Consider the following 27158-nt stretch of genomic DNA (forward strand, 5'->3'; position numbering starts at 1 on the left):
AACCATATATATTCTGGTTTGTCATGCTGAGATGGTTTGAATGATATACAGGGTAAGTCCCCAGGGGTAATCACGACCCCCTGCCATTTGAGAAAGTTCTAATATCTTGTAAATGGTCGAGATCCCCACCCCTAAACCATATATATTCTGGTTTGTCATGATAAAGCACATCAAATGTTATACAGGGTTAGTCCCCAGCGGTCACCCCCACCCCTTGCCATTTGAGAAAGTTCTAATATCTTGTAAATGGTCGAGATCCCCACCCCTAAACCATGTATATTCTGGTTTGTCATGATAAAGCACATCAAATGAAATACAGGGTTAGTCTCCAGGGGTCACCCCCACCCCCTGCCATTTAAGAAAGTTCTAATATCTTCTAAGTGGTCAAGATCCCCACCCCTAAACCATATATATTCTGGTTTGTCATGCGAAGATGGTTTGAATGATAGACAGGGTTAGTTCCCAGGGGTCATCCCGACCCCCTGCCATTTGAGAAAGTTCTAATATCTTGTAAATGGTTGAGATCCCCACCCCTAAACCATATATATTCCTATTTGTCATGTCTCGAACATTTGAATGACGTATATGGTCAGTCCCCAGGGGTTCCCCCCACCCCCAATGTTCTAATATCTTGTAAATGGTTGAGATCGCCACCCCTTAACCATATATATTCCTGTTCGTCATGTAATGAACATTTGAATGACGTATAGGGCCAGTCCCCAGGGGTTCCTCCCCACCCCCAATATTCTAGTATCTTGTAAATGGTTGAGATCCCCACCCCTAAACCATATATATTCTGGTTTGTCATGCCAAGATGATTTGAATGATATACAAGGTTAGTCCCCAGGCATCACTAATGCATATAACTTTACTGGACCAAACCAATTTTCACTGGACGTTGCCCAATGTCAGGCGACCCTGGGAATTAGGAATTATGGGAGCTTCGTTTGGGAGACTTCGTAACAGCATCCTGTTACAATCATTTCTTGTTGTTTATATCTATTGATGTGAGCTCCCCCCTTTCGTTTTTTATAAATTTCAGATTTACCATTTATGAGTTTTGGAGTTTTATTCATTAGAAAAGGGGGGATTTTCCAGTTTTCGGACAATAACTCAAAAACAATTTCACCAAATTGCATGAAACTTTGGTGAAATGTTCATATCTATTGACCTGAGCTCCCTTTCGTATTTCATAAATTTCCGAGTTACCGTTTCCGAGTTTTTGGGTTTTATTCATTAAAAAAGGGGGGATTTTCCAGTTTTTGGACAATAACTCAAAAACAATTTCACCAATTTGCAAGAAACTTTGGTGAATTGTTTATTTCTATCGATATGAGCTCCTTTTTGATTTTTATGACTTTCAGATAATACGTTTCCGATTTATTGGGTTTTATTCATTACGAAAAGGGGGATTTTCCAGTTTTCGGACAATAACTCAAAAATGCTTTCAGCATTTTTTATGAAACTTTGGTAAATTGTTTATATGTATTTTTGTAAGCTCCATTTTGATTTTTATAAATTTTCGATTTTATGTTTCCAAGTTGTAAGATTTTATTTGTTTATAGTCTGACAACAGATTAACTAAGTATTGCGCAACAGCACAGTGTATTGCACAACAGCAAGAAATCTTTCATATAACCAATTTCAAGTTCTTTGACTACATTTATTCAGAAACCTATAATATATCAAATATTTAATTACAATCCAAATTCAGACCTGTATCAAGCTTGAATATTGTGTCCATTTTTGCCCCAACTGTTCAGGGTTGGACCTCTGCAGGCGTATCCAGCTGCGCTCAGCGAAGCAGTTTATTTAGTTTGTCTCAACCAAATGTTATAAAACTTATACACAACCGTTCTAGAGTTATGCGTGTTTACAAATAGAAAAATTGCTGAATTTTTAGTTTCTGTTCTCGACTTAAGTTAGCCTCAACCAAATGTTGTGCGACTTACACACAATGCTTATTACCACAAAACTCAGATCAAGTTCAAATTTTGGTAGCGTCACTTTTACCGTTCTTCAGTTATGTCCCTTTATAACTATGTGATATGCAAGCGGGGGGCATCATCTGTGTCCACATGAGGACACTAACCACATTTATTAATTTTTTTATGAAACTTCATAGTAAAAGAGGCACAGTTTTAGTGGTGAAAGGAGTTGCTATGGATATTTATTGCGTTGTCTTTATTTACAGAAGTGCAACCTAATATATTACCTTAGAACAGTATACCTTCACAAGTCACCACTATATGATGAGAACCTTCAGTTACAATATGCAGACCCTGTTAAAGCAATAAGAAAAAATTATGTTATCTAAGAGTGCATTTGAATTCAAAAGTTATGCAAATAAGATGATTTTTTTGAAAACTCCAAAAAAATACTTAATACTTGTTATCACTGGAAATCTGGTATTTCCAACCTTAGAATCCACTTTAAACTGTTGTGAACATCATTCTTATTACATAAAATTAAGGACAATAAATTACCTATTTTAAAATCTTGTGTTTTAACATATTTCTACCTAAAAACTAGGTTTTTTAATGTACTTCAGTGTCAACACTTCATCAGTGAGAAATGCGTAATTGGTTTTTAAATACTAGTAAACATAATGACAACACAGGTTTTATGATGTGAGCTGCGTCGGATAGAAATCGACCATATGCAAATGAATATCAATACCTCTGTTAACCTATTTCAGGTAGAAAAAATCTCTATGCAAAGTCTGTAACTGTTTGAAAATTGAGATGATATAAGAACCATACAAAAAAAACCAAAATTCATCTTTTGTTTCGTATTTGAATGTTCCAAAAAGTCTTCTACAACGTGCACTTGAATAAGGTCAATTTCTATCCGGTGCAGCTCATGTCCTGAAATAACTACTGCTTCAAATAATCCTATGATCAGTTTTTGTGTTACATAATGAACAGTTGCCTAAGAGTTTATTTTGAAATGGTAAGTCAAAATTAGCAGTAACTAAGCATATCTATATAATATCAAGTCCATAGCAACAGTTTTCATACCCACAAATTTTCACATCCTAACTGTTACTGACTATATACATATAGCTATAACGTCAATCACATAAATACCATAAATATACAATTAAGATTTTTTTAGATAAAATATCATGTTTACCAATTCTTCATTTCTTTTGTAAAACTTCATATTTTCCATCTCAGCTTAAAACTAGAGTAGTACATTAGAAACTTAAATAAGACATGAAAATGATTCAGGTTGTGTTTTTAATTCATGCAGCGACAAACAATAAACTGTAGGAAAATTTACAATCTTGACAGAATTACCACAAAAGAGGAGGTATTCTTCCCTTTTTTGGCTGTCAAACATTCAGTTCAACCCTAGTGAGTATAAAAAAATATTTCTAGCCTAGCCAAAAAAGTTGTAGCACCTGTGTTTACAAATGGTTTAACACTCCCCTTTTTTCAATCGAGATGACATTTTGTCTCCTGAATTTTTGTTGTGAATTAAAATACTACAATCTCTGCATTATTTAAAATAGTTTTGCTTGTCATTTTTGTAGTTGAAGTGCCCAGCTACTAATTCATGTTCAAAATTGTTCTTTTAATGTATCTTTATTTTATGCTGTTTGATACATATGCAGAGTAATTGTTCATTTAATGTATCTTTATTTTATGCTGTTTCATACATATTCAGAGTTACTTCCCTTGATATCTGAGTTTTAAACATTCGTACTATAATAGCATATTCATGTGCTCTCTACAATTTAACATTCTCAAATGCTTGCATGAGAAGTCAGGCTAGTTGTTTGAAGAAATCCATGCAGTGTCCCCTTTAGAAGATCTTTTTTAATCTGACTAAAACCCATGGTTCGTACTGTACCAAAAATATATTTACGAAGCATTTAACTGTGGCTAATATTAATAAATAATATTGATATGGAACAATTGAGGATAATCAGGTATCTATAAAAGTAAACAAACCATGATATTGAGGATAATCAGGTATCTATAAAAGTAAACAAACCATGATATTCTGAATTTGATCAGGTCACATAGATGCATTCATCCATAAAGGTTGCATTTCTGTAAATATCAACAATGCAATTTCCCATAGGAACTCCTTTTACGGCTAAAACTGTACCACTTTTACTATGCAGTTTTGAAAAAAATTATATCCTTGAATGGAAAGTTCATATGCACTACTATTTTTTTCAAAGGTCAAAATATAGGGCTGTGCGGCATATTTTCAACATTTATATGCCCGAACTTCTAAGAGTTTTAACTTACACTAAAATTCTGTACTACCCCTACCTTGACTTCAGGTTTCCCACAGATTTCAATTTGACCGATATGCATATGTATATTTACTGGTAACATTCCCAAGTTATGTCTCTACGAGATGAAACATAGAGATCATATCTGGTAACCAGTACGTAAACAAAATTAATTACCTATGATTATTATATATCTCATTAAAAGAGGCGGGGTTTGAGTTCTAAACAGCTGTATTTACAAAGTACAACCTATAACAGACAGAAACTTCCAAATTTAGCTCTACAAATTGGGTCAAATTGTGCAATTAATTTCAGGTAGGTGACAATGGTAGCTTTTTCTTCCATTTCTCTTTCCATTTCGTAAATTTGGATAATGTAGGGAGGGTTGAGATCTTAAAAAACATGTTTAACCCCGCCGTATGTTTTCGCCTGTCCCAAGTCAGGAGCCTCTGGCCTTTGTTAGTCTTGTATGTTTTTTTATAATTTTAGTTCATTTATATGTTTCAGAGTTTAGTGTGACGTCCATTTTCACTGAACTAGTACACATTTTTGTTTAGGGGCCAGCTGAAGCCTGTCTCTGGGTGTGGGATTTTCTCGCTGTGTTGAAGACCCATTGGTGGCCTTGGGCTTTGGTTGGGTTTTTTGTCTCTTTGACACATTCCCCATTTCCATTCTCAATTTTATGATGGCTTGTTTCAAAGCTTAGACATTTTCACAGATGTGATGCTGCTTCAGCAGGTGAAATGTCCCTATTTTCACATAGATAAATTCAGTTCTTTACAAACTCCAAAGTGTTTACGTCTTTATTGTACAGTCTTCTGCTCTTCAAAAAACACAAATGGTTAAGCTCAGTCAATTACTAATAATAGCATTATGTCCAATATCATTGCATACAGGTTTTTTTTATTCCTATTTATAGTTGAGTACCTCATTTTGATGTGCATTAGGGATATTGACCCATATTGTCCTTTTTTTGCAGATTTCAGAGTTTGGGGTTTTTATCTCAAAGACTATAACAGATAGAGAGTAAATTAGAGAATACTAAAAATGACCATAAAAATAAGATCAGAAAATAAGTTATCTAAGCAGTTTTCATCAGTTGACCCTTCACTTTTCCTTGACTCTCCAATTTTTGCATAGTTTTTATTTTCACTGTAAAGTTTGTGCATGATTAAGTAAATTTATCTTTATATCTATATATTGTTACTAGGACTTAAAGTACTAAATCCTTTTCCCAGAAAATACATTGCAATATTAGTTTCTTTTGTTGGTACTGTATTGAGATGTCCATCCTTTCATTGTGTACTGATAGTCATACAGTGTTTCCATTTAATTTTCAATATTTAAATTATATAACATGTATCAAAATCACACATATGAAGACATATATCTGTGTCAACAACTGTTGAATCTATCTTTAAATATTTGTAATATTGAAATGACAATGAGGGTCAATTGAGAGCAAAACATTACGACAAAAGGGATGATTTCAGCTTTCCAATTGTGAACTTACAATTTCTATGTAGCAAAATTCCAGCTGTGTGTGCTTATGGAGTAAATATCTCCCAGTTAATGAGATACTTATTCCAAAGCTTGAGTTTCCTATCAAGGGCTATATTTCATGACACAACTGTTCCAAATACAGATATTAATTGCAAAATGGAAAACCTAATTTACTGTACTTGCAAGGAATGGTATATTGGACAAACCGGTAATTCTATTTGTGAAAGAGTACATAGAGTCTATAGACAGCATATTAGACATCCGCAAGCAAGATGTAAGCAAACATTTGGAAACATGCAGTAGAGGAAAATTTCAAGTATTTCTATTTTAAAAAATGAAGGACTCTAATAATTACACACGATTGGCAAAGGCAGCACACTTCAAAAAGGTTTTTCGACTGAAATTAAAAGGATCTACATGAACACATTTGATTTATCTCCCCTTACTACTATTGTAACGCAATGAACATTACCAACATCAGTGTCGTCAAGGACATTGTTAAATTGTCCCCTGAAGATTGCCAAAAAGCATGAAGGCGCTAGTGACATTATTATAACGAACTTGTATTATTTCATGTGAAATGTAGTCTTTGTGAATTATAAATTTTGATATATCCATTCTGTATGTTAAATGAATATTATCAATCTGTTCTGATTTAACGTAATACAAATTAAAAACCAAACCATGCTTATATAATTCTTAAATTTAGTAAAATGTGCAAAATGAACTTGGTACAAATGTATAATTTCACAGGTAGTATTTGGACGGGTATAATTAAAAAATTTCAAAGTTAACAAAGGTTAATTAAGTAATTACAACAGAGGCTGCGTATTTATACATCCAAAATGAATAGCACTGCTCAATTTGAACTGGTATAATTCTTAAATTTCAAAGTTGACCAAGGTTAAGTATTTATACATCCCAAATGAATAGCACTAAGTGATGTATATATATACTCAGCCTCCTTGGTGGAGCTAATGAAAATTTTTACCAATATTTTGCGTTTTTGCCTAATATCTGAAATACTATAATCATGATAATAGATAAGAAACTTAAAAAAGCAAAATGATTAGCAAGACAAGATCTACAATTCTTTCACTTTTATGACGATTTTACCCAATATTTTTCGCTTTTGACATTTATCTTGAAAATATAAGAGATAAATAGACACTTTAAATAGCAAACAAGTTGCTTTCTTAAAAAAAGAAATGCAATCGTAAACCCAAATGCTTGTTTGGCATTAAATATTAGATAGTTGTTTTTTTTTAGATAAGAGTTAGTTTCTAGGCTTATGTTCAAATACAAATGTGAAGAAATTTAATCAATTAATGATTATTTGTGCTTAAAAAAAGAAATGCAATAAGTGAAACTTAATAGCTGTTTTTATTGGAATTTGAGATATGTTCATGGTTATTTGAACAATGGCTTGATATTGTTCATTATTAAGATCCTTACACCTGCTCTGCAAGGTTTTTGTGATGCTTAGGGTAGAAAGCATTGGTAATTTTAAGTTGTGTGCTTTGTGCTCTTAAAAGGTTTAGATGACAAACCTCTTTCGCTAAAAACAAAAACTTTTTAAAACCTTTAACTCGATTTGAAGATATTTTTTGAATGTCCCTTTTTATTTTGATGTTTTCTTATATTTTAAATTGTGGTCATGAAAAAAAGCCTGCAAGTTTAATTGTAAATATATATAATTTGAATTGCACTGTATTCTCATCACCTTGATGACCAAAACCAATTCATTAAGAAAGCTATTTACAGCCTAGACAAAACAGCTTACACCTTGTACTTATAAATAAACAAACTATATTGAAAACAACAAAACAACTAACATAATCAAACCTGAAATTATCACTGAATACCCATTTCTAAACATTAGTTTGTTTAAAGGCCACATTTATGAACTGTTGTAAGGTGTTCCTTTTTTTATTTGAACACGTTTTTTCATTAATTTTTAAAGACAGAGCGGTGTGACCAGCATCCCAATACCACGTGACCATCAAATTAATTACACTTATTAGCATATCATTTAAATAAAGTGAAACTTACATAAATGATCGTAGGAATCAACCATTCTTAATTAGGGGTGCAAGAAAAGACAATTTTTAAATGAACTAACAATAATATAGTTAAAACAAAAGTATTATATATTGTTACTCAAAATTAAATAATTTACAATATAAAAAAACGATAGACGGAAAATATAGTGTACTAAAGCAAAAAAAAAAATAATCACTATTGTAAAGTACACCCCTATTAAAAGTTGCTAATCCGAAATTTTTGGTGTGTTTACAATTTGTTGAATGCATTATTTTAAATCCGATTTTTAATTTTAAATACTTTTTACATGTACAGTTATAATAAAATGAATAATTCGAAAAGTGCCCAATCAATTATTAAGGAAAAACCTCGAGGGAAAAACATAACATTTAATATCCCAACACAAATGCAAGTACATAAAATACAACCTAAGCTTGAAATCATAAAAAAATAAAATCTTTGTTACTGCTATAAGCGACTATATGATAGATTAAAAGGTTTAAGAAAAAATATTTAAGAAAAACAAAAGGAAGAATTTTTTTTTGGCAAGCTACCTTTTGATAAATTATTTATGGATTTAAAAATACAGTAAGTGGGAGACACCTTCAATGTCGTCCCTCCTCTGGGTACAATGGGGAGAAAAAGATTTTTATTGTTGCGAGCAACCATTTGATGAAATATAACTGGGTATAAGAAATTTTTTAAGTAAGACAGGAGAAAGATTTTTACCGCGTGACCATTTGATGAATTAAAAATGGATTTCAGATTATTGTATTAAGAAAGGCAGGACAAATGTATTAAGAAAGGCAGGACAAATGTATTAAGAAAGGCAGAACAAATAGCAGATTTTATTTATTTAGTAAGGGGTAAATCTCTTAGTTAATTTATCTAAAACCTGCGTTTTGCATTTGCGCCGATCTGCATTTCACTTGATTTTTTCTTTCAATTGCACCAGTTTTATACGAGAGCATGACATATGTAAGGTATCCTAAAGTATTTAACGACTAAAAAAAACCATATAAAAACGTAATTATAATAAGAAAAAAATCATTAACCTCGCAAGATCTTTCTATGATTTTTTTTTAGTATTTATATTGTCTTTCTATTTTTTCCAAATTAGATTACTAAAAAATCATTTGAATAGGCTATTGTCTCATTCGTAAAGTCTACATCTCACTCTACCTGCATGGACTTTCAATGTAGCCATTATGTCAACATATGGTAACAACAGGCGTCGCTCTATATAATTAAGATTCTCTCAGTATCAATTATAAATAATTTTATACTCACTTACTGTCTTGTAATCTAATTAATTAGTACAACAACCGATTTGTTTTTGCAACACAACTTTAACATCACAAAGAAACACTTACAACCCATACACCGTAGCTGTTATATAAGACATCAGAGAAAGTTTAGTTTACACAGTTATGAGAACAGTTGACCAGGAGCTTTTAATTAATTAGATAACGCGTTTACATCGGTACATTATCACAATGGTCACACAAAGCTCTGCTACTTGTGGTCAAAATTATAAAAATATAACATGAATAAAACAAACTTCAATATTTCCTAAAAACTATTTTACATGCATATGCTAAGTATCAATTATCCTGTCGTCTTTCAAAATCTCCTTGCACTATTTTACATTTTCGTATTTAATATATTAAAACCGAAAATTCATCATCTGATCGTTTTCAAGAAATAATAATTTTTTTTTTATTTTGACATTTTGAAGAGCCTTAATTACTACAGGTTAGATAATCTGTTCCCTGGCCCAGATAACTATAAATAGAAATTATTTTTTCTTATCTCTGCCTGCATCTGTCATCACTCGGTGTCTATAAATAGACATCTGATATCTTATCGCTGATCCTGTTAAGTCTGCTGAAATTGCATGCATGATTAATTTTAAGGTTATCGATCGTAATTAAAGCGGCACATTTGATTCATTATTTCATTGCTTGAAGTATTATTTCTTTCATCTGCATGGTCAAATGTATTTTTTTTTTAAATATATTTTAGATTTAGATTTCAGTTTTAGTTTTTTATCATATTCAATATCTATTTATTCACATTCTAATAACGAACAAGGATCCAGATTTACCTATAACAATCTGATTTGTTATTTTAATCAAGGAGGTTATATGACCTCCTTGTTTTTTAAAAAGGAAATAATGTTGCAATATTTAAACAAAGAAAATAACTGTATTTCAATTTGCAATGTACTTTCATAATTAATTTAAATGTTATTTTTAATAAACGATATTTTTTTTAGAAAACTCGTTTTTTACATCCATTCAAGGACATATAATAGATTATATACGTCCTTGGTCTATTCTAGACGTAAAATTTTAATAAAGTGCAAGAAAGACTTCTTTTTAATTTCAGTATAAAAAAAATGAATTAGCCTGCTTTGTACATCAAGTACATCTTCCCTAGACTCAAAACCTTAAATGAAATGCTAGTAATACTTCTTTTATAGATTTTAGTTTTAACGATTCTCGTTCCGAATATAAATCGCATTGATTACATGAAATCTTATCTCATATCTAAACACAGCTGGTTTCAACGTTCGACTCTAATTAAAATAAGTACGCATATATGTAGGTAAATATTAGCAGCTTGTAATTGCGTGCAAGGAAGTATTCAAATGCTTATTAAAGTAGCTTGCATCATAATAAATTTCGCATCATATGTAACATATCTCTATAGCAACTTTAAGATGCTAATGCTTATTCAACAGGTCAATTAATAAGCTATTGTGCATGTATATGAAAGGTGGTCATAGAAAGAACAGATGTATTCCGAATAACATCCGGTGTTCCGAAAGACTACGGACATCGTCCAATACATACTGCGTAAACCCTCAGGGGTTTACGCAAAAAGATCAGCAAGACATTATCTACAAAAAATCAAATTTTGCAGAAATTGTTAGTAGATTCTTTCTAGAAGTGATTGCCCTTAATTGGTAATTTTTATACGACCGCAAAAATTTATAATGCTATATGGTGTTGTTGTCGTCGTCGGCGTTGTCCGAAGACACATTTGGTTTCTGGACAATAGCAAAAAATCTTCAATTGCACAGTATTGCACAATTACAAAGTATTGCACAATAGCAAGAAATCTTCAATTATACAGTATTGCGCAATAGCAAGAAATCTTCAATTGGCCAGTATTGTGCAATAGCAAGAAATCTTCAATTGCACAGTATTGCACAATAGCAAGAAATCTTAAATTGTACAGTGTTGCGCAATAGCAAGAAATCTTCATTGAAAATAAATATCAGGGGCGGATCCAGGATTTTAGGTTAGGGGAGGTGCAAACTTAAATTTTTTTGGGGTAAAATTATAGAAATATTCTTTATTAAGCTGAGGACAACCCATGCTTTGCAAATTTTAGGGGGTGCACGCCTGCCACGCCCCTGCCTGAATCCGCCCCTGAATACAAATCTTTTAACCAATTTCAATGGGATTAATTTAAAGTCTTTAATTTTTGGGGGTTCTAACCTTGTATTACTTTTTTGGATATTGGGCCCCATTTTTAAATTGGTCTACATTGAGGTCAAAAGGGTCCAAAATTAAACTTTGTTTGATTTCATCAAAAACTGAATTATTGCGGCTGTATGATATGCTGAATCTTATTGTGCATTTAGATTTTTTATTTTGGGCCCTGTTTTCAAATTAGTCCATATTAAGGTTTGAAGGGTCTAAAATTAAACTTTGTTTGATTTCAACTAAAATTAATTTTTTGGTGTTTTTTTATATGCTGAATCTAACCATTTTGGATATCAGACCATTCTAGGTAAATTAAATGTCCCATTTCAAATTTTTAAGATCTTTGACCACATTTATTTTGTGTCAGAAACCTATAAATGTCAAAAATTTGATCACAATCCAAATTCAGACAGTATCAAGCTTGAATATTGTGTCCAAACTTGCCCCAACTGTTCAGGGTTAGACCTCTGCAGTCTTATCTGGCTGCACTCAGCGAAGCATTTTATTACCCTTTTCTATGATTTGGGCAATAACTGTAGAAGATAGAAAGAAACTGTAAACAGAAATAAATATTAGCAAAATAAGATTGACAAAAAAAGAGATTTTTGTCATGAATTCTATTGTCCATTGTGGAAGATGCACATAGAGCCTGTAGTTTTAGTGTGGTATATTTTACTACTGAGAATATATGAAATTTAGATTGAAAATGCATGTATTTGCATAGGAATATTATGTTACATACAAATTTAATATGTACATAATGTGTGTCAAAGATTTGAATTTGGAGGAAAAAGCATGATATCTAAACTCAACAGAATCTTCGAGAAGTTTTAAAAATATATATACATTTTTGGGTTAATATGGTATATTTTGATAAGTCTTAAGAATTCTAAGTATTTTTGTATTTTTTCAGGAGCAGGAATATATTCAGTTAGGTGATGAGTTAATGGATATTGTATGGGAAATGCATCAAACTAAAGATGGTTGGAAATTAGAGAAGGGAGATAACCCAGAAGATGGCATTGTTCACAGTATATACAATAAAAAAATTAAGAGGAAAGTTTATAGACTGCAGGTATGTCATATGCTAAAAATAGGATCACATTTCATTAAATTTTATTAGTCCCCTACCGACGAAGTCGAAGGGGACTTTAGGTTTGCACTCCGTCCGTCTGTCCATCTGTCCATCTGTCCGTCTGTCCATCCGTCAGTCCGGCAAATCAGCTTTCCACACTTTTTTTCTTTGTTCTTGAAGATATTGATTTGATATTTGGTATATAGTTTTATCATGACTAGTTATAGATTAAGTTCGAATTTTGTTCCGGTCTGATGATTTAATCCAGAGTTATGGACCATAACTCTGGACCATATCTAATGTTAGAGTACAATGTTAAACCATATTTCTGTATAAAGGGAGATAAATCATTTTTTAAAAGACATTCTTTGTTAAATTATTTGAAGAATTTTTTGACAGGTTTGTTTGTTATTTAGTATAAACTAATTTTCTGAATGCTATATATATAAAAAAAAATTATAAAGAGAAATTCTTTAATTAGATAATAATCTATTTTTATTAATGTATATAATTCAATACATTACATTGTGTAGATAAAAGTTGTTGACATTTTATAGATAAGTTACAAATCTATATTAGTTTGTGACAAATGAAAGAAAAAATATTTGGAACTATTAATTATATCTGATTATAATTTGAAAATAGATATACACTGTATTACATCATATCTAATTTTAGAGAACTATTAATCATATCTAATGTTTTTTTCATCATGCTTATAAGATATTGATTGATAATTGGTATATAGTTTTATCATGACAAGTTATAGATCAAGTTCAAATTTTTGTTTCGGTCTAATAATTTTGTGCAGAGTTATGGTCCTTGGACTTGAAAAATTCACTCATATAATCAGTTTTCACACTGTTTTCAGTCATGCTTGAAGATATTGACATGATATTTACTTTTTGTTTACACCATGACAAGTTAAAGAACAAGTTAGCATTTTGTTCCAGTATAATGAATTTTTACCCGGTGGGGGACTATGTATTGCCATGCAATACTCTCAGAATGCTTGTTATATCTTAATATTTTATACATATAATAGAAATCATGTTGTATTAATGCCTCAGTGGTCTCCTGGTAACTGGCACACATTGAGAGCCCTGGCAAGATCAAATGTAAGACTTGAAAATGGTTATTTTCTGCTTCTCCACTAAGTTTTGAATTACTGGCAAGCATTTTTCATTGATCATATTTATACAAGTAAATTGTGGTACTTAATTTTAAAAGAAGAGAGCAATTGTATATTATATTTAATGACCTTTTTTTTTAACTCACCTGGCCAAGTGAGCTTTTTTCATCATTTGGCATTTGTCGTCTTCGTCCGTTAATTTTTACTAGTATTTTCTCCTCTAAAACTACTGGACTAAATTTAACAAAATTTGACCATAATCGTCATTGAGGTATTCACCCCGCCTTCCAACCAAATGGCAGACATGGCTAGAAATAGAACATAGGGGTAAAACGCAAGTTTTGTCTATTATTTTGAAAACTGTTATAAAAAGAGAATATCTGACTGGGCAGAAATATTCAGAATGTTGAGCTCTACCTATTGTCTGTTTACGTCAAAACTGTCAGACAACTTCTTAAAGGAGTTATTGCCCTTAAATGGCAACTTTTACTAAATTTTTTTCACTTGTACCTATTATCTTTAAAACTATAATAGATGGAGAGGAACTTAATGCAGCAACAATGATCAGCAAGACAAGATCTACAAGTAAGTCAACTTAGTCAAAATGACTCCTTATTGGAGTTATTGCCCTTTCAGACGATTTTACTAATTTTTTGTGTTTTTGACTAATATCTGAAAAACTGTAATAGAGAGATAGAAAAATGATCAGCAAGACAAGATCTACAAAAAAGTTTAATGGCCGAATTCTTCGACTCGTTATTGGAGGTTTTGCTCTTTAATGACGATTTTTATCAATTTGTAGTGTTATTTCCTATTATCTTGAAAACTATAATAGAAAAATAGAAACATTAAAAAGCAAAAATGATCAGCAAAATAAGATCTGCAAAAAAGTCCAATGGACAAATTCTTCATTCGACTTGTTATTGGAGTATTTGCTCTTTAATGACAATTTTTACCAATTTTTTTGCCAATTATCTTGAAAACTGTAATAGATAGATAGACATTTTATGTAGGAAAAATGATCAGGAAGACAAGATCTACAATAAGTCAACATGGTCAAAATCGCTAGTCGATTCATTATTGGAGTTCTTGCTCTAAAGTGATGATTTTTTAACAAATTTTGGTGTTTTTTGCCTATTATCTTGAAAACTATAAAAGATGAATAGAAACTTTAAAGAACATAAATGATCAGCAAGACATAGCTAGTAGACTCTTTATAGGAGTGATTGTCCTTAAATGACGATTTTTTTACCTTCTTTTGTGATTTGGGCAAAAACTAGATGACAGAGAGAAATTGCTAACAGAAAAAATGATCAGCAATACAAGATCAACAGAAAGAAATTTTTTCACTAAATTTATTCTGTCTACCCGTTAAGATGCACATAGACCTAGGTGAGTGACACAGGCTCTTAAGAGCCTCTAGTTTAGCTCACCTGGCCCAAAACTCCAAGTGAGCTTTTCTCATCACTCGTACTCCTTTGTCCATCATAGTCGTCCATTAACTTTTACAAAAATTTTCTCCTCTGAAACTACTAAGCCAAATTTAACTAAACTTAAAATTGAGAATGGAAACCTACAATCTTCAATGGGATATTTAGTTTAAAAATGTGTCCAATGATCCTCCAGCCAACCAAAATGGTTGACATGGCTAAAAATGGAACATAGGGGTAAAATGGAGGTTTTGTCTATTATCTTGAAAACCGTTAAAAATCTTTCAAAGCATAAATGTTCAGAATGTTAAGATCTACCTATTGTCTATTTGAATCAAAACTGTTGGAGGACTTCTTATAGGAATTATTGCCCTTAAATGACAACTTTTACTAAAAAATTTTCACTTTTGCCTATTATCTTGAAAACTATAATAGATATAGAGAACTTTTATGCAGCAAAAATGATAAGAAAGACTAGATCTACAAATAAGTCAACTTAGTCAAAATGACTCCTTATTGGAGTTATTACCCTTTCAGATGATTTTTACTATTTTTTTTTGCATTTTTGCCTAATATCTTAATCGCTATAATAGATAGATAAAAATTGAAGAAGCAAAAATGATCAGCAAGACAAGATCTATAAATAAGTTGACATTACCAAAATCCTCCAATTACTTCTAATTGGAGTTATGTCTGCTCTTTAATAACGATTTTTACCTTTTTTTTTATCTTGAAAACTATAAAAGATAGATAGACACTTTAAACTGCAAAAATAATTCGCAAATTAAGATCAACAAATAAGGCAACATGACCGAAATTGTCAGTCGACTCCTTATTTGAGTTCTTGCCTTTTAATGACAATATTTACCAATTTTAGCGATTTTGCATATTATCTTGAAAATTATGAAGCAAGACAAGATCCACAAATAAGTTGAATTTTGCTGACTTTTTATAGGAGTGATTGCCCTTAAATGATGATTTTTTTACCCTTTTTGTGATTTTGGCAAAACTAGAGAAGATAAAGAGAAACTGTAAACAGTAACTAAAGTATGTGCATGTAAAAGTTCTTATTAGCAAACTGGTGATTTTTTTTTTCACCTAGTGAGCTTCCTGTTCATATGCATAACATATTTCATAGACAATAAATTAAATATGATGGCAATTACATAATAGACAGATTCTGTACAATGTCAAAGCTCTCAATTTCCCTAAGTCTACAAAAAAGTAAACAAAGACAAATAAGAAATCTACCATCAACACCAAATTCTCAAAATAAAGAAAAACATTAAAAGATATCATGACATAAGACAACTTAGTGTTCCTAACTTGATACAGGCACATTCATATATGGCAGTTTTAATTATCTTAATGTTTCTTTTATAAAGGAGTATTTATTCAATTTCATCACAGCCAAATTTTCTTTGTAATTTTTTCTTTTTGTTTCAACAATTATCTGAAACACAGAAAAAATACTTTTTTGAGACCTAAAAACCTCATTCGTTTTAGTCTCAATTGTATATCAAAGAACAATAAAAAAAAAGTACAGGAAAAGGACTTAACTTTAAAATAATGGTATTATATTATAGAAAAACACAAAATAATTAAATGATAGATTTTCATCCCTGCCTTGCCCCAATTTTTTTTTATTTCTAAAGATTTAGAATTTCCAAGTTTTGTTCATTTCACAAAACAGTCTCAGAGGAAATTAAAATGAAACAATCAAGTCCTCCCACACACCCCATTTTTTTCCTCAAGGTGGACGAAGATCTAATTATTATACCCCTGCTACAAAGGAGCTACATAATATATATATAGGAGTACGGTATACTGTTTTACCTCTGCCTGTCTGTCCATCCCTATGTCCAATCGTCCCATGAAATTTCATCGCATTTTTCTCAGGTTCTACAAATAAGAGCTTTGTAAAATTTGTTTTCATGTGAATATGCAATACTGTGTAATGCAGTTTAGAATCATCCAGTCTCAATGTCCTGTTTACCAAATACTTGTATATTCTAACACATTAATTGCCTTTTATGAAATTTTCGTTGCATTTTTCGCAAGAATTACAAATCAGTGCTTCCTGAAATTTGTTACCAGTCTTCATATGAAAATGTAAACCATGTTTTGCAGTTTCAGATTCATCCATTCCCTACTTCATGTTTAATGAAAACTTCTATATTTGCCATGTATCAAATTTTTGTCGCATTTTTCTAGGAAACTACAAAAATCAGCTTACTGAAATTTGTTATTAGGCTTCATGTGAGCATGCTAAACAGTGTGATGTGTTTTCAGATTTATCACTTATCATCTTCCTGTTTACCGGTAAAAATTTCTTAAAGCAGGGGTATCATTAGTGAGCAGTAGCTCAATGTTTTACTTGTTAATTTTAGTTGGTCTTACTGAAAGCAAGCTCAAAGTTCTTATCCTTCTAAAAATAAATCATGCATTGCCATCCTACAACTGAAAGAAAGTATCTGTTTAATGTGTGCAGTGGAATGTAATCACCCATTATGTTCATATTAATGAATTGTATCATACAAGCCATTATACTGTCAATCAAAGTTCTGTTTGTTTTTATACCAATTATCAGACCAAAACTGATTAAAGCGCAATGAAACATTTATACATACACAAGCCAAAAATGAAAAAAAAGTTTACAAAAAAGCCTTACCTTCCATTAACACAGTATATACTAATAAAAGAAAAATAATATATCCACAAAAATATCCAATGCCAGTAAAAAAAAATTTATTTTCTTTTTTTATTGCTATTTTAGTCTATTTTTCAATTCACCTTAATTCACTTTAAATACATGTTTAACATTATTTCATGCATCTAGTTTTATTGTCTCGCCTGCTACAAAAGTCACAGAATGGGAGACATAGGGATTAGTATCTGGCGGTGACTGTGATGACGTAAACTATTTGTGTAAATCTTTATATTTCAGAATGTAAAAAGACCATATATGCTTCAGACCTTGAATGCATGATGCCTTATGTTACAAAGTATCCATCTGTCATATGTTGGTTTTTAATTTTTTTTTCATTTTTCCTTCTTTTTAGTCCCCTACCGACAAAGTCGAAGGGGACTTTAGTTTTGCACTCCATCCGTCTGTCTGTCTGTCTCTCTGTCCGTCTGTCAGTCCGGCAAATCAGTTATCCACACTTTTTTCTTCATGCTTGAAGATATTGATTTGATAATTGTTATATAGTTTTATCATGACAAGTTACAGATCAAGTTTGAATTTTGTTATGGTCTGAAGATTTTGTGCCGAGTTATGGTCCTTGGACTTAGAAAATTAACTCAAATAATCACTTTTCCACACTTTTTTTGGTCATGCTTGAAGATATTGATTTTATAATTTGTATATAGTTTTATCATGACAAGTTACAGATCAAGTTCGAATTTTGTTCCGGTCTGATGATTTTGTGCAGCGTTATGGTCCTTGGACTTAGAAAATTTACTTAAATAATCAGTTTTCCACACTTTTTATCCTCATGCTTGAAGATATTGACTTGATATTTGTTATATAGTTTACACCATGACAAGTTACAGATCAAGTTAGCATTTTGTTCCAGTACAATGAATTTTTAACCGGTAGGGGACTATGTATTGCTATGCAATACTCTCAGAATGCTTGTTCATTACAGGTTATAAAACTGTTCATATTTACCTCATTTTCATGGTTCAGTAACTGCTTGAAAAAGGTGTATATGTTTTTGTCAAGTGAAGTACTCACTTATTATGAGTAAAAAGACAACCATATTTGGTATATGGAAATGGAAAATCATGAACATTTGTCACCCTTGCATGAAGAGACTTTAATTGTTGAAAAATGCAGTAAAATAGTACATTAAATATTATAACTTAGACCACAAAAATATTTTTTCTTGTGCCCATTAATGTAAAAAGCTCTAAAAAGATTTGTTCCAGAGTAAATTTGGATAGATATTTTTTTATCAAACAGGGTATTCTGTAACAGGTCATTCATTATTTTACAGAGTGAGGTAGATTTTAGAGCTCAATATCTATGGGAGGAGTGTGCATATAATTTAGAAGAGAATTCCCACTGGAACCCAACCTGTGTAGAAAGCAGAGTAAGTACAACAATGTATGCTGTTAATATTTATGTAAGGTTTCAATTGCATTGAAACTTTTTTCACTGTCAAAACTCAACTGATTACATTTATTAAGGAAATTGTTGTAATAAGCATTTCTTAAATGCAAGCATTCTTTAATACATTGTGTTTTTGGCTGAGTTGCAAATAGTTCTAACTTTGGTTATAATGTGATGAAAGTTGTCCAGCGTTATTTTAACTCCATAGAAAATTTATCTGACTCAATTTTCAGTCCTGGAAAATAAACACATCACTCCCCCCTCTGTTTCTGCTATTATGGATATGTTGATTTAGTGCCTTTCTGTATTTTACAGTAAAAAATAGGTGATGTCATAATACCATAACATGGGGTCATTAAAAACCCATATTAGATTCCTAACAGTTATTAAGAGGCACGAGCTATGTTAAATAGAATACTTAAAACATCTAAGGTCATGGTTGTCTGACTAGACTGTAGAATCGCTGTTTATGATTTTGGGGGGTAAATTTGGAATTGTTAGGAAGGGGGGTAAAAACAATTGCTAAAAGTGTTGTGATATTATTTCAAACATATTATTCATTTGGAATAGTTATTGGGCCATTATGGTAATACAATTTGAAAGTCTGATATCTAATCAGGGGGGATTTTTCATGGTAAATAAGGGGATCAAAATAACAAAACTTGAAATAAGTGTTGTGATATCTTTTCAAATAAGTTTTTATATAATTTTAGCTATTGTAGCTTTTTATTCGCCCGTTTACGGGACGTATTATGGTATACCTCTGTCCGTACGTCCGTCGTCAACATGTCGGACATTAGCTCAAAAACGCTTCAACCAATTGCATAAAACTTTAGTGAATTGTTCATATCTATTGATATGAGCTCCCTTTCGTTTTTTATAAAATTTAGATTTTATGTTTCTGAGTTATGGGGTTTTATTCATTAAAAAAGGGGGGATTTTCCAGTTTTCGGACAATAACTCAAAAATGCTTTCACCAATTTGCAAGAAACTTTGGTCAATTGTTTATATCTATTGACATGAGCTCCCTTTTTATTTTTATAAATTTTAGATTTTATGTTTCCGAGTTATGGAGTTTTATTCATTAAAAAAAAAGGGGGGATTTTCCAGTTTTCGGACAATAACTCAAAAATGCTTTCAGAAGTTATCATGAAACTTTAGAGAATTGTTTATATCTATTGATGTAAGCTCCCTTTCAATTTTTATAAATTTTAGATTTTATACTTCTGAGTTATGGGATTTTATTCATAAAAAAGGGGTGATTTTCTAGTTTTTCGGACAATACCTTTAAAGTGCTTTGAGCTGTTTTCATTAAACTTTGGTGACTGGTTTATATCAATTAAGATAACCACCCTTTAGTTTTTCACAAATTTCTGATATGACATTGAGAAGTTATTGAACTTTATTCGTAAAAAATGCGACGGGCGTATCATGCGCTAATGGCGCAGTTGTTTATTAGTAAATGAAGCAGGTTTAAATTCTTTGATTATTTTAGATTCTGACATCAAGATCAATTTTCCATATGGTAATTGGGTACACAATATTATAGCTTAGAAAAAGTTTTCTATCATCTTTTATGCCCTTTGTTTCCATGGAATTTTAACATCCGCCTCTCAATAAAGTGTATTAGCAATTCAAATAATCAAATTTATTTTACCATAACATGTCAGATGTTCAAATTATCAATGAATTTAAACTACTATGAAAAACGTATTTTAGAAAAGATTCCATAATGCTTTTTCTTACCCTTGGTATTTTGACCACCCCATCTTGCCATTTTAGATTTGGGAAAGATAGTACATTCTTCTTTACCTTATGATGCTCTGATAAGTATTTGGAATGAAAAAAAATTGGCTGAAAAAATCAGAGCATTTAAATCTAACTTATCTAGTATCACTCAAGTGATCCATCATTTGGAATAAATTGTAAACAGACTTTACAATCTTCATTGTACTGGACACATAAATCTGTTTCTTCTTCTATAGTCCAAAAGATCACAAGCAGGCTTCACTGTGACTTTGAGATGAAGAACAGCAATAAAAGTGCTGTTCCTTTGCTTATTGTGTGTTTTTTTGCTGTGTATGTACTGATTTTGTGTCATGGATGGATACCCCATATCCTTTGTTTTTATACGACCGCAAAAAAATTTTTGTGGTCGTATATTGGTATGACATTGGCGTCGTCGTCGTCGTTGTCGTCGTCGTCGTCGTCGTCCGGCGTCGTCCGAAGACACATTGGTTTTCGCACTCTAACTTTAGTTTAAGGGAATGGATCTTTATGAAATTTTACCACAAGGTTCAATACCACAAAAGGAAGGTTGGGATTGATTTTGGGGGTTATGGTAATAACAGTAAAGGAATTAGGGGCCAAAAAGGGGCCAAAAATAAGCATTTTTGTAACTTCCAGACATAACTTGTGTGTTAGTGTATGGATCTCTCTGACATTGTACCACAAGGTTCCATATCACTAAAGGAATGCTGGGATTGATTTTGGGGGTAATTGCCTCCAAATTTTAGGAATTAGGGGCCAAAAAAGGGGCAAAAAACAAGCATTTTTCTAGTTTCATGACAATAACTTGTGTGTAAGTGTATGGATCTTTCTGAAATTGTACTACAAGGTTCCATATCACAAAGGGAAAGCTGGGTTTGAGTTTGGGGGTAATTGCCCTAAACGTTTAGGAATTTGGGGCCAAAAAGGGGCCAAAAAACACATTTTTTTCTAGTTTCCAGACAATAACTTGTGTTCAAGTGTATGGATCTCTCTGAAATTGTACTGCGAGGTACCATACCACAAAGGGAAGGCTGGGATTGAGTTTGGGGGTGATGAATCATAATGGGGGTTCAAAAAATTTTGGGGGGGGATTTATTTTTTTTTCCTTTTTTTTCTTTTTTTCCTTTTTTGTTTCTTTTAAAATTTTCCATTTTAAGTTGGTTATTTCTGATTTATATTTAAAATCAAATAATAATGATATGGTAGGAGATACACACCAAACAGGATGTGTAAATTATTATATAATAAGTATTGTGCAATAGCAAGAAATTTTCAATTGCACAGTATTGCACAATAGCAAGAAATCTTCAATTGCACAGTATTGCGCAATAGCAAGAAATCTTCAATTGCACAGTATTGCGCAATAGCAAGAAATATCCAATAGCACAATATTGCGCAATAGCAAGAAATTGTCAATTGTACAGTATTGCGCAATAGCAAGAAATATTTAATAGCACAGGATTATGCAAAAGAAGATACTTCCTATAAATTGCTTATTTCTTGACCAATTTCAATGGGGTTTTATTCTTGATTTCATGGGGTTCTTTAATATGCTGAATCTAACCGTGTATTTAGTTTTTGGATTTTGGGCCCCGTTTTTAAATTGGTCCACATTGAGGTCCAAAGGGTCCAAAATTAAACTTTGTTTGATTTCATCAAAAATTGAATTATTGGGGTTCTTTGATATGCCGAATCTAACTGTGTATTTAGATTCTTAAATTTTGGTTCCGTTTTCAAATTGGTCTACATTAAGGTCCAAAGGGTCCAAAATTAAACTTAGTTTGATTTTAACAAAAATTGAATTCTTAGGGTTCTTTGATATGCTGAATCTAAACATGTATTTAGATTTTTGATTATGGGCCCAGTTTTCAAGTTGGTCCAAATCGGGGTCCAAAATTAAACTTTGTTTGATTTCAACAAAAATTGAATATATGGGGTTCTTTGATATGCTGAATCTAACCATGTATTTAGATTTTTGATTTTTGGGCCCCGTTATCAACTTTGTCTACATTGAGGTCAAAAGGGTCCAAAATTAAACTTTGTTTGATTTCATCAAAAATTGAATTATTGGGGTTCTTTGATATGCCGAATCTAACCGTGTATTTAGATTCTTAATTTTTGGTTCCGTTTTCAAATTTGTCTACATTAAGGTCCAAAGGGTCCAAAATTAAATTTAGTTTGATTTTAACAAAAATTGGATTCTTAGGGTTCTTTGATATGCTGAATCTAAACATGTATTTAGATTTTTGATTATGGGCCCAGTTTTCAAGTTGGTCCAAATCGGGGTCCAAAATTAAACTTTGTTTGATTTCAACAAAAATTGAATATATGGGGTTCTTTGATATGCTGAATCTAACCATGTATTTAGATTTTTGATTTTTGGGCCCCGTTATCAACTTTGTCCACATTGAGGTCAAAAGGGTCCAAAATTAAACTTTGTTTGATTTCATCAAAAATTGAATTCTTGGGGTTCTTTGATATGCTGAATCTAACCATGTATTTAGATTTTGGATATTGGACCATAATAGGTGAATGTCCAATTTAAAATTTTTAAGTTCTTAGACCACATTCAATCTGTGTTAGAAACCTATGCTGTGTCAAATATTTAATCACAATCCAAATCCAAAGCTGTATCAAGCTTGAATGTTGTGTCCATACTTCCCCCAACTGTTCAGGGTTCGACCTCTGCGGTCGTATCAAGCTGCGCCCTGCGGAGCATTTTATTCTATTATGTTCCCATGGTGCTTCTGTGAAAAAAAAGAGGACGGAATTGTTAATATATCTATATATAGTGGCGGGTCATTGGTGAGGTTATACTAACATATCTTGTTAAAGGAAGAGACAAATCATACTTTATATAAAACCAAACACGAAGTCCTCTTAAACTGACATAATCAAAATGCTTTATTTTTGTAAGTGACAATGAACATATATTTTGGCATTGCACAAGGTCATGCTTTTCTCAGACTGTTTATGACATCTTAACACTAAATCCTTTGTAGTATATCCTTTGGGTTGTGTACTGATTGATACTTTAGTTTGGGAGAGCTTGATTTATTTATTAGTTGTTATTGGCTATGAACTAGCTTTCAGTAGCTGAGAGTACTCTTTATATAATTATTTTGTGTCTTTTGTCTATGTTGGTTTGGTTTTTTTTTTTTTGGTGCTTCTTGCCAATCTGTAGGTCAATCTATTTCCAACTGATGTTTAGATAACTGCCCATACTGCTTTTCTCATCACTTGGCTTCCGTCATTTGTTTACTTTTAGAAAAAGCTTTTCCTTTGAAACTTCTAGCCATTTGTAACCAAACTAGATCATCCTTGGTGTATCTAGTTTAAAAAAAGAGTCTGTTGATCCTCCCTGTAAACCAACATGGCTACCTTGGCTTAAAATAAAACTTGGGGTAAAACAAAAGTATTTTCCATTATCTTTAAAATGGTTTTAGAAAGAAAGATGTGGCAGGGACAGAAATTTTCAAAATAACAATAAACTATCTACAGTTTGTTTTGATTAAACTTTCTAACAACTTCTTATAGCAGTCATTGCCTTTAAATGACAATTTTTACACTTTTTTTGCAATTGTGGCTATTATCCTTAAAACTTTAATAGATAGAAGCTGTGAATAGTAAAAATTGTTTAGCAGGACAATTTATATAAAAAAAGTCAACAAATGAAGGAAATCTTGGTATCACGTCGTCTGCATCAGCGTCGTCAGAAGACTTTTGGTTTCCTTGCAATAACTTTAGTTTAAGTGTATGGATCTCTATGAAATTTAAGCAAAAGGTTCAATACCACAAAAGGAAGGTTGGGATTGTTTTTGTGGCTGATGGTCTCAACCGTTTAGGAATTAGGGTCAAAAAGGGGCCAAAACAAGCATTTTTCTAGTTTCAGGACAATAACTTGTGTATAAGTATTTTGTTTGTTCTGAAATTGTACCACAAGGCTCAATACTACAAGTAGAAGGTTGGGATTCATTTTGGGGGTAATTGCCCAAACCGTTCAGGTATTAGGGGCCTAAAAGGGTCTAAAACAAGCATTTTTCTAGTTTTCAGACAATAACTTATGTTTAAGTGTATGGATGTCTCTTAATTTGTACCACATTTTACAAAAAGAAAATTTCTTCAAAATGAATTTTTTTGGAAGGGGTGGGGGTCGGGGGGGTAAATTTTTTTTTTGGGGGGGGGACAATTTTTTTCCTCAAAAGAAAATTCTCTTCAAATATTATTTTTTTTTTGGAGGGGGGTGGGGGTGTCGGTAGGGGGTTAAACAAAAAAAAATTTGTTTGGGGGTGGGGCAATTTTTTTTTCCTCAAGATTTAAGAAATTGTCAATTTTCCAACAGGACAATATTTACAAATAAGTTAACATGGCATTAAATTGTTATTTGACTCCTTATTGGAGTTTTATTACCATGAAAGATTATTTTTCCCAATTTTTTTATGACATATCTCTGTGTCAACAGTTTTTTTTGTTTTTTTGTTTTGAGGAAACCATAGTAGATATATATAAAGAATCTGTAGACAGCAAAAAATTATCAACAGGACAGATCTAATAATAAGTTAGCATGCCACATGCATGACCAAATTTTGTCATACAACTCCATATAAGAGAAGATTTTTGTGTTTTTGCAAAAAGCACAGTAAATAGAGATAAAATGCAAAAAACCATGAGCAGAACAAAAACATGACTGAAATTGTCAGTCATCACCAAATTGAGTATATGGCAATAGTAAATAGCAAAAATAGTTAGAGTAAATACCATAAATGTTCAGCACAATAAGATCTTCTAAAAGTCAGCAATACAGAAGTTGTCAACTACCTCCTTATAGGAGTTATTGCCCCTAAATGTTTTTTACCCATTTTTATTTTAACATTTTTTCATATATTATTGAATAGAAAAATAAGATATACAAATAAGCCAAATGACCTTAACATCAATTGACCCCAAGGATTGGAGTTAATTGCTCCTTAATGACAGTTTTTACTCGTTTTTGTATTTTTGGCAGAAACTATAATGATAGATAGAGAGCAACAGTAAATAGCATAAATGACCATAAATGTTCAGTAAAATAGAAGATCTACAAAAAGGTCAACATGTAGGAAAATTGTCAATGGAACCCTTACAGGACTTAATTGCCCCTGAATGACGATATTTACCCATTTTTTTTTTCATTTTTTTGCAGAAACTATAATAGATAGAGACAACAGTATATAGCAAAAATGTTCAACACACCAAGATTCTCAAATAAGTCAACAGTGCAGAAATTGTCAACCGACACCTTATAAGAGTTATTGTCATGAATGATGATTTTTTACCCATTTTTGCATTTTTGTAAAAAAAAACTAGTTATAAATAGCGAGAAAATTCAAAGACAAAAATTATCAGCAAAATAACATCTACTACTAGGTCAACATGGATAAAATAGTCGGACTCCTTAAAGGATTTATTGCCTTAAACTTACAATTTTTTACTAATTTTTATGATTTTGCCAATCATCTCAAATCTTCAATAGATAGGTATAAACAGTAAACAATAAAACAATAAAAATTATCATCAATACAGGATCTTATAATGTCACTAGATAAGATTTACTAAGAAGCTAAGTGATTGCAATGAAGGTAAAAATGAATAACAAAATGGCATATTTTAACTAGGTTAGTGATTCAGGGCACCTGGGAGCCTCTTGTTATGAAGTAAGAGTTACAATACAATACCAGTATGATTGATGACTGTCATGGTCACAAAATATTTAGACAAAAAGTGGAGTTTTAAGTGACATTGCCTCTTCTTTAATGCCAATCTTAATTGACCAAATTACCTATATATATAATCTTTTAGTAAAGCAAACTCATTTTTATTACACAGCTCAAAACATAATTTTTGACCTCAATATTATACTTAAGATGTCTGATATATAGAATTAATAGATTAACATGTAATTATTTACATTATTGCTTTTGATTATTACTTCCTAAAATTATTTGGTAAATTATGTCTCAACTATGAATGATTAGTGATTCAAAGTTCAAAGATAAAAGAACAGAGTTCCAAATGTCCACCGCGTTAACGTTGCACATATTTTATATATCACAGGGCAATAACTAAAAAAAAAAATTTTTTTTTTTATCTTTAAAACTTTTAACAAATATCTTAGAGAAATGAAGGCTTGAGAGCAAATAAAATGCAATTTCCAATATAATTAATATTTCCAAGTGGCATAACTCTTTTAAAAAAATTGATCAGCACTGAGTCCGAGACATTGCTGATATAAACTTATGTTTTCTAAAAATCTGGCAAGAATTGTACATGTGAGAGTGCTAAGTAGATCGAATGGAAAGT

The 27158-nt window shown here is 31.5% G+C and overlaps 1 protein-coding gene across 5 annotated transcripts in view; it reads left to right on the forward strand.

Annotated features, from left to right (window-relative positions):
- Positions 1 to 27158, forward strand: part of LOC127727930 (stAR-related lipid transfer protein 3-like) — a 191169-nt gene that overhangs the window by 140930 nt on the left and 23081 nt on the right. For all 5 annotated transcript variants that reach the window (XM_052235087.1, XM_052235089.1, XM_052235088.1 and 2 more), the window contains 2 exons: positions 12209 to 12370; positions 18934 to 19029. In XM_052235087.1, coding sequence (XP_052091047.1) covers positions 12209 to 12370; positions 18934 to 19029 — 258 coding nt within the window. The remainder of the gene's footprint in view (positions 1 to 12208; positions 12371 to 18933; positions 19030 to 27158) is intronic.

The sequence above is a fragment of the Mytilus californianus genome, unplaced genomic scaffold, assembly GCF_021869535.1.
Source record: "Mytilus californianus isolate M0D057914Y unplaced genomic scaffold, xbMytCali1.0.p SCAF_2, whole genome shotgun sequence".
Classification (NCBI taxonomy): domain Eukaryota; kingdom Metazoa; phylum Mollusca; class Bivalvia; order Mytilida; family Mytilidae; genus Mytilus; species Mytilus californianus.